The 9,730-nt window shown below is 32.4% G+C and overlaps 1 protein-coding gene across 1 annotated transcript; it reads right to left on the bottom strand.

Moving 5' to 3' along the window:
- Window positions 1–4,096: 4,096 nt before the first annotated feature.
- Window positions 4,097–9,470, bottom strand: LOC120633249. Its single transcript, XM_039903412.1, has 5 exons — window positions 8,605–9,470; window positions 7,467–7,564; window positions 7,063–7,385; window positions 6,504–6,756; window positions 4,097–4,965 (listed from the first exon to the last, which is right to left on the bottom strand). The coding sequence occupies exons 1-5, from the start codon at window positions 9,301–9,303 to the stop codon at window positions 4,539–4,541; spliced, it is 1,800 nt and encodes a 599-aa protein (XP_039759346.1). The 5' UTR covers window positions 9,304–9,470; the 3' UTR covers window positions 4,097–4,538.
- Window positions 9,471–9,730: the final 260 nt, after the last annotated feature.

Raw genomic sequence — 9,730 nt, 5'->3', positions numbered from 1 at the left:
TTTTGTATTAATTAAAAAAAACTGAGCGGTAGTAGCCGGACTCCTGGCAGATGTGAAACTTCACAACTTAAATCAAAAAAATATTGCAAAGTCAAAAACATAATGTGCAGATAATTTTTTTAGAACAACAATATTCTTCTTCTTCTAATATTCTTTTTTAAATCATATAAAAGAGAATTCGTTTTAGCGCTCACTGTGCTTCCCGCAATCCCATTGGCGGCTCAGACCGGCTTTTACGGTTGCGTCTGTTTCACATTTAAAGCTCATCTTTGAAAATTAAACCAATCTATTAAGTGAAATACATAATTATAGTAACTAATAAGTAATTCTATAAGTATAATCGACAAAGTAATTTAGATTTGCTTTTTTTTATTTTAGCATAAAGAAATTGATGAATTTCCCCTTGTGGCTTTTTTTCTAACATGTCGTATGATGTGAACAATATTTTCTTTACTTTTTAGTATAGAGTATGTTTTAAAAAAAACAATTGTATTGTATTAATTAAAAAAAATCGAACCGAAAAGCTTACTTAAATAATTGTAAGACAGGTAAAAACAAAAAGGATTTAATAAAAAACATCAAGTGTCTGTTAAACCTTTAAAAAATGAAACAAATAATTATCTGTATTATATGCTCTCTTTACATACAGTATTGTTGTAATACTTAAGCCTAGCTTACATCAAGCGAGTTGCTGAACTGAGTAACTTACGATTTAAGTTCTGGAGAAACAATGCAGAATGACTCGGTTGATGTAAACTACTCTTAATCAGCAGTGACATAGTTTTGGGTTTGGGTACTTAATTAACTGTGACTAGGAACGCGAAAGCGCGTTTCTCCGTTCGCCTCTTACATTAATTATTATACTTTTGCCCCTGTTTAAGATGCGCCCCAAATATTAAATAACATTGAAAACACTAATAAATATAAAAAAGTTTTTAAGCACTAATATAATTAGTATCTCATCATAAATCATTTATTTTATCAACGGGCAATGATTTTAATTATAGTCCTTTATCAACGCCTATTGCGGGGCTCGGGCCTCCACTTCCAATCGGCGCGTTAAGGCGCCGCACTGGAAAGATCTCACCGCATTTGCAGTCAGACATGCGCATCGCCGCAGCGGTTTCTACTTTTCTCTTTGTGGCAACGCGTAAGCATTTTTTTTTCATTAAAACGAGGTGGCCCTCCCCACCTTGTCTTAATGATAAAAAATCCGACGCGAGTGTATTGCAACGCTGTACATACCATGTAAAACACCGTAGCGGCTCAGGTGTCGCGCTATTGCCGCAATGCATCGTGTAAACCGGCAGTTAAGGTTTCGATTTCCGGCGTAACGCGCGTAACTTTTATTATTAAAGTCCAAATCAATTTTGCTTAAATTATCAGTTTGCAGAATAGGCCTCTAGTATTCCAAACCACCCTGGGTAATTGTTTATAAGAACCGTTGTGTATGCAATATTAAAAATATTATCACGTTAACATACCTACTTACTTAATAAACAGCCTTAATGGAAATAACAACAATTCGAATATTCTTTACGCTAGAGTTAAAGACCCTATCTATCACTCGCGAGATATCTTTCTCTCACTCGCCCTCGATACAGAGAGTTCCATAAGCACCGAGTTTTCATTTTTATTTTCAACTAGCGTACCCAGCCCGCTTCGCCGGCTTTTGCTTTATTTTATTTAAACAATAAACTTACATCATTCAATTTTTAATTTAAGTCTCATAATATATTAGATCATTTATATCTCTCCGTATTCATTCTGTTCTATTCTCTTCTCGAGCGGGTGAAGATCATTTTCTACACCCATGTACACCCAACAATAGACTATCACCATAGTAGTTCAAAAATAGGAGTGCTCCGATTGTCACTAAACTTTACAGGATTACTCGCCAGGTCAATCCGGAGATTCCCTGAAAGATTCATTGAAATCGGTCCAGCCGTTTCGGAGCCTATACGGAACATACCCACATACTTTCTCTTTTATATATATAATAGTTAAGTAACAGTGATGGAACACAACAGTGTCGCTGATGTAAGGCTAATAACAAGTAACCAGTTTACATAAGTCGAGGCTATGTCACTGTTTTATTATAAGTTTAGTCAGAGGTAATATAAAATTGTATTAGGTAAGCTTAATAAATAGACAAAGTCTGAATTAAATATGAATTTTATTTTTTTATTTTATTGTAATTATAATATAATAAGCATTATAATTTTTAATAAAAATATTGTATTTATGAACGTTGTTTTATTTATTTTAACATATTCTGAAGTAAAGCTAAATTCCAAAACTTGACACACATTTTTTTAAACAATTTACTTTATCCTATATCAAAGTTTTTATATCTTAAAACTGGGATAGTAGCTTAACAATTATTAATTGTAAAGTCAACAACTCCTGAGGATGCGCCGGTTTCAGAGCGAAACGTGCGTAGAGGGTACATTGCCAAAGATCTATTTGGTGTGGAGTATAAGGATTGAAGAAATTATAAATTACACCATACAGATTCTCCTGCTTTCGCGGAGTATAGCAAATCAAGCTTAATTTTCATAATGTTGGTTACTTAAACAATCTTCGAAAATCGCATTTATTTTTGAAATTCAATGACCTTGTTGTCCTCTTTTAAGTATTTTATTTACATTCTATATATCGGCACACCCAAAGCCGAACTTTGTAGTACCTTAGATCCTAGAACTTGGTAGACGTTTTTTTGTGACAGAACTCGTCTGGGGAAGTAACATACTTATTTCTGCGGCTAAGCAGCATTGTTGCAACGCTGTGTTTCGGTCGGTGTAATTAAAGGCACGTGAGACTTAACACTTACGTTCGAACTTGATGGACACAGGGCGACTGTCGCAGAGCGTGTTCCTTGCATGCCCTGCAAAGTTGGTCTGTTTATAGACGGTGGTCACCATCAGGTGAGCCATCTGCTTGGTCCGTCAATTATTACCATAAATAATAAAAAATAAACCATACATTTTTTGCTACCAAAACTATGATAGTTAATGATTAAGCCAGTCTACACCAGTAACTGAATACAGATTTACTTACTTAAAATGAAACATTCTTAATTACCTTTGTGAAGTTTTTAAACATTTTTACTACTAAATAAGAGCAAAATAATCACATTTATTTTTAACTCCATGCAGTTCAACTATCTTATCTTCTTTTCTTAAGTATAGTTTAACGGGTACATACCACTATAATATTTTTGGATTTGTCTATATTACGACCCAGTAGATCCATGGATCGCGGTCCCGCACATAAATATTATCGTGGTGTGTACCTGTTTAACTATATTTAAGAAATATATTATTATATATTATCCACGAAAATCTTTTTAAAATCTTTATCTTATCTTCAACTTAAGTTACTAAGTTACAATGTAGATAACAATTTTTATAAATTTTCAATCATCAATTGTCTATGATCATGCTGTTCACATAAGTATCTGATGATGGATTTCCTTAAAATTAAACATTCTTAATTTCGTTTGAGAACTGTTCAAGCATTTTTGTCTAAATTATAATAAAATACATGTAAAGCCATAAAATATTTGCTACTAAACAAGTACAAAACAATCACATTTATCTTTCATTCCCTGTACTTCAACTTTCTTATCTTCAACTTCAGTTACTAAATTCGTATTCCATAACACAGTGATTTTAAGTTTTCAACTATAAATAATTGCCAAAGAAGGCTATCTAAGTCAGTATCAGATATTGGATTTTTTTGGAATTAAACTTCCCTAGTTCCCTTTGAGAACTCTTCAAATATTTGTAAATATGTAAATTTCTAAATCCTAAATAAATAAAATTTGCATACCCAAAACCATCAAATGACAAATATTATACTGTATAAAGCTTTACCTGAATAATTGTATGTGTATTTTAAACTTTTGTTACTTAACTTAAAACTTTTGTTACTTAACTTAAAACTTTTGTAACTTGAAAACTTAGTTAAGTTTTTTTAATTTTAAAATTTCTACGGCAATTGGTGTAGTAACCGCTGTTTGAGTCCAAGGCTGTGGGTTCGATTCCCACAACTGGAAAACGGTTGTGTGATGAACATGAATGATTTCAGTGACTGTATATAAAAGTGTTTATTCACATTATTCATCACTCATCTTAGCACTTATAACACAAGCTACGCTTACTTTAGGAGTTGGATGGCGATGTGTTTATTGTCCAAGCATATGTTAAAATAAATATAAAAATCACAGTAAAATAATCACATTACTTTTCATGCCCTGTACTTCCATCTTCTTATATTCAACTTTAGTTACTCAGCCCGTTTGGCACAATCACAATTGTTTAAGAAATACAAATATCAAACATCAATGATCCACATCAGTATCTGATTATGGATTGTCCAACATTACACATTCATGATTATTTTTGAGAATAACTCATATCTAAATTTTAACGTTATGAATTCTTATCTAAATTCAAAACATCCATAAATTCTTCAGTCACGCGTTTAACCTTGATGACCGTAGCTCTAACTTTATTATCACATTTATTTTTCATTTAAAAATCATCAATGATCATACAGTCCGGATCAGCATCATCAGATGAAGGGGTTTCGTTGAATGATATACTTTTAATTCCCATCAAGTTTTCTTCAAGTATTTTTTTTCTGAACTCTAAATATTTGGGCACACCTAGAGCCATCATGTCTACTTCGATCCCAACTTTATTCTGGATCGCTGCGCTTCTATCTTGGCTCATCTTTATCGTGCATTCATTAATATGTTCATTTATTAATTTTATTTGATTCATAACTGATGATGCACAACCTATATAATTGATATCTTCAGTCGTTTGCGACTTTTCGTTGTAACTTGACAGATCGTTGTTAATTTCTGATATCTTGTAGTCGGATGTTGTCGCAATTATTCTATATGGTACAGCGTCGTATATGTAGTGCATTAACGCCAATACCTGAGAAGGGAACCTGTGAAAGGAGTTGTCGAATTTAAAAAAAGGTGGTCAACTTTTCTTTTGCTTCTGATTCTCTACACCCGATATATGAAAGTCAAGGGCTTTTCGAAACTAAAAATGACTGTATAATTCTCACATTGCACTTATATGATAATATTAAAAACACATTACAAAACGTATTTCATATTTTTTAAAAACAATTAATTTCTTTACAGTAGAAAAAACATTAAATTACAAAAATATTCGAGGACGTCCGGATGTCTGTCCGTATGGATCTTGCACCCTTGGCCGTAAAAATTAATGTAACGAAGTATTTTTTTCAAAGCTTTATAATCGCTTTCATAATTATTGAAATTTTTTACACTATTCTTAATTTAAATTTATTAAAATTTATTTTCTATTTTTTAGTTCGGGTTTTTTAGTTTTTTTAAACTATTATTACTTTTCTACTTTTTGGTTATTATTTTAAACTGTTATTTGATCTAATCTACTATCAATTCCGTGATAACTCTAAGTAACTGTAATTATTTTCCAAACTATTAATGTGTACGGTAAGAGCCCCATTACCCGCTCAGGAATCTATATTAAGACGTAACTACCATAAGAGTCCCTACGCGGGTGCTGCTAAGCTGAGTGCCCGATCAGAGCATCTCTCGAAATGCAAGTTCTAATTATTATTTAAAAAAGCCCATTAAAAGGTAACAGCTAACGCCCTCTACCATCTAGTAGCTTAATGTTTTCTGTGGAATAAGAATTTTACCTTAGATTTCGCTGTTAGGTACGCGAACGCCATCTGTTGGTAACGCCATAGGTTTTTTACATTTGGGTCTAGATGGCGCTGTAGTAATTGTAATTAATAGTTCGAAAAAACTAAAAAACCTTATTTTTTATATTGAAAATTGGAATAATCTTTTCAAATTAGTGTATTGTCATCGGTCGATATGTCTACAAAGTTTTTACAAAATCTGACCGTTTAAAGTGGGTCAAAATAGCGTCCAAAGAAGTCGGTTACAAACATACAAACATACATACAAAGTGAAGCTAATATAAAGCGTGTAAAAACGGAACTTATCTACTTAATTGCATGTTTTTAAATTGATTCTATGTGTAAATTGCAACCAATGGTTTGTAATATATGCACTGGCCACTAGGCTATCACCGATTTTAAAGGGCAGAAGGGCAATATTGCTGGTGTAATTACTGGAACATGAGAATTAACACTGATGACTCAGGTTGATGGGACACTGGGCAACACTTTGTAAGATATGCTTCTTTATGCCATCCAAAGTGTTGCTTTGTTAATGGGGTTGGTTTTGCACTCACTATCCAGGTGGGCCATCTGCTTGGTACGATAAATATCACTATATAAAAAAAATTAAAACTATGCTACTTCAATATGAAGATAGAATTTGTAATTCTAACACATAATTTTTTTTTTATGAATGATGTTACAATTAATTGCTGGTGTGTCTTATAAATGAATGAATGAATGAATGAATGAACGAACGAATGAATGAATGAATCATAAATAAATAAATATCACCAACTTACCGTGTATAAACTTTTACACTCATTATCTTAGTGTTCTCAATATTATCCTGAAAAACCACCATAGCGCCGTAAAGTTTGTGAAATGGTGTAACTTTATGTATAGCAACATTATCTAGGCACTTCTCCATTTTTAAATGCGTGTGAAATATTTCAGACAGTGTAACCACATTGTCGTCCAATTTTGTTATATGCCTGAGGCGTAGATCAAAGCATTCTGAAGTAGACATTATACATAAAATCAAGTATGTGGAGTCTGAAAGTAAAAATAAACAGATATTTTAAGATAACTTATAGATGAGACTGGTGTTTTTTTTTAAATTCCTAAACTAGCCTAAAACTTGGGAGGGGTAACAAAAAATAGTTCACTTCTTCAATATTTGCCCTTTTTTTAAAAAAAATGTTTTTTATTTTGTTTATTTTCATTCTCAAACTGGTTAAATCTCACTGAATGCTCACATCCGATACAAAACAAAACCATACTCCCCAGGAAACATATTTGTCTTAGTTTTTTGCTATATTAAATGTAATAACATTGCTTTCAATTTAGGAGAAAACTTACCGACATCACTGCAGAACAATACATCAAAGTTCTCTCCCATAACATCCATTGGTGATATTGAAACACTCTCAATCGGTAGCATATGAGTTTTGCCACTTTTAGTAAAAGATACTGCAATTTCAAAATCTATTCTACTCATTTCATCAAACTGAAGCTCTGCTAGATTTACCACAGCAACTACTGTTGCTTCATTGTAACTAGTTATTTGGGCATCTGATTCCTTCCAGTGTGGTGATTTGAGAGTGTTCTCAAAGACTTTTGTACTGTATTCTATGGCTTGCTTTGACTCACTTAATAGAAGAACACATATTTCTTTTATAGGCCTGTAAAATAATTAAATAAGTGTTTTGAATTTATACTTATATACAGATAACAGGAAAAAGAAAAAAAAAGAAATTACTTACACATTGTTATTATTTCTTAGGTTTATTATAATAACTACTTTTTGATTGCACATTTTTACAACAGGAGGTTTTACTGTTACTTGCAGTATATTGGAAACCTGAAAAAAAGAAATAAAACTAATCAAGCATGATGTTATTCATATTTACTGGAGGTATTTGAGCGGATAATTTAATCTGTGATGATCCATGAATGGACTGCAGATTTGGATGCCACATTTTACCATTGGGTTATTTTTTCCACTAAAAGTTATACTGATGACTGTAATTTCACCAGGTCAGTGATGATACAGTCTGAGATAAAAGTGAGCTCACCTACTGGTGGTATGGCAGTTATATTAAACTCATGGCTCTAATCGGTTTCTACACAGAATGGCACCTGAATGCCAAATCAATTAAACAATTTCTTATTCTTAGGGTGCTGTCTCCTTAACAGGTTAGGCAATCATTACTTTGGAAACTAGTGTTCTAAATAATGATTTGATCTTTTTCCAAACTGTTGTTGTAAGTTTTTGAGCCATGATATTCTACAACAGCCAGGCCTTCAACTGCTTGCCACTTTACCTTGTATGATAAGTAAAAGAAACTTTTTAGCATCATGTCAAAAATAACTAAATACTGTCCACTTTTACTTCAATCCAGTAATTGCTATTATCTAAGGCAGTTGCTGAAAACTAGCATGTGTTTGACTTCAGCCTAAACCATTCTGATTTTCAAAGGAGACCTATACCTGTGTAGTGGGCTGGTACAGGGTTGCTGATGATTTATGATGATGGACTTCAAAGTATCTTACTGAATTAATGGTTTAAGTAATTCCAGGTTTAATACAGTCAGTTATTATATATAGAACTATTAGAACTATTAAAGCAATTCTATATTGATGAATCTTGTTGGGATGTTACAACATGTTTATGGCGTAGCGTAGGTATCAGCCAGGGAGAGCAACTGCTAACAATATATTTTTTTTTATTTATTTGTTTGTGAACAATAACATATCTTAACCACTAATGAATGAAACATAAATCACACTTGTGATTTAAAAATTCAGCTCTAAAGTGACAGTTTTATATATTATTTTCTTGATTTTATTTCATGTAGATCAGCATAATTAATAAATTTATGTAAAAAATCATTGTCTTACCTCATATAAACCAAGTTTAGAAACAGCATCGTTTGATTTAAATGTTTCCTTTTGATAGAGGGAAAAAGCTGCAGCTTGCCTCATGTTGACATAGTCGTTATACTTGGTCTCATTATGTTTTGTTGTGTACTTTGCTGCAGTTAGCTTAGTCATAAGTTGTTTGACAATAGGCAGGGATTCTTCAGATTGTATATTCTTTATTGCTTTCTCTTCTTGGGGCAATTGCATTTTTGTGAATACACTTTCAGATTCAGTCAGTTTAGTAAAATTATCATCAAATACTAGCGGAACAGCATCGTCGCTCCGAATTATGTTCAAACAAGCTTGCCCCGTACACTCTACATCATCTAATGTGTATGACCCAACATTAGTAACTCTATTATGAATTCGAAGGTTATCTTTCGTTGATAAAATCAAGATCTCATCCTTTGCGGCCACTAAATAAAAAAGCTCGCATTTGTTATTACGTAAAATTTCTAAATTCGTGACTTCACTAACGGTTTGTAGACGTAAGGATGATACAAGTTCACGTTGGTTATACTCCAGTACTTCACCACTATTCGTATATACAGTCACGTCCAAGCTGCGTTGGTCACTTGGATGGTGATCGTAGAACACAAAGCAGGTAACTTCACCAATAATAGATGACGGTAACAACTTATTAAGAGCTTGTCGAATATATACACGACTTTGATCCATTGTGAATGTGGAGAAAAAAATTGCTGCACAATATGATGTTTCGGAGCATTACAGTAGATTATTGTTACTTTATTTTAATTTACTGCTTATTAAAAGATGTCGTGCATATCCCAAAAATGCTAAATCAAAACATGAAAAATATAACAAACAAGAATTAGAAAAATGTTCACAGCTAAAACTTCAAAAGTCAATGTCATTTGTCAATATTATATTAGTTATGCTCAATAATCATCGTTGAATAAGTTCGATGATCTCTTTCGATGTTTCGTGACATAGATAATATACTAAAACTAGAGATTTTATGACGCATCATCTTTCACTTATTTCATCGATATCCGCACTTCAGGTTCCTTACTATTATAAGAAAAACTGTTGAAACAAAATGAAATATTATTATTGCAGCAGCAACTATTGTTGTGGGAGTAAA

Source organism: Pararge aegeria, chromosome 21 (genome assembly GCF_905163445.1).
Source record: "Pararge aegeria chromosome 21, ilParAegt1.1, whole genome shotgun sequence".
Taxonomy (NCBI): domain Eukaryota; kingdom Metazoa; phylum Arthropoda; class Insecta; order Lepidoptera; family Nymphalidae; genus Pararge; species Pararge aegeria.
Note: the sequence above shows the minus strand (reverse complement) of the source record. Positions and strands in the feature narration are given on the sequence as shown.

Coding starts and splice junctions, on each gene's coding strand:
- LOC120633249 (XM_039903412.1), bottom strand. CDS start 9,303: ATGGATCAAAGTCGTGTATATATTCGACAAGCTCTTAATAAGTTGTTA. Junction 7,565..8,604: donor CTAAACTTGGTTTATATGAG/GTAAGACAATGA, acceptor TCTTTTTTTCAG/GTTTCCAATATACTGCAAGT. Junction 4,966..6,503: donor AGTGTAAAAGTTTATACACG/GTAAGTTGGTGA, acceptor CTCCTTTCACAG/GTTCCCTTCTCAGGTATTGG.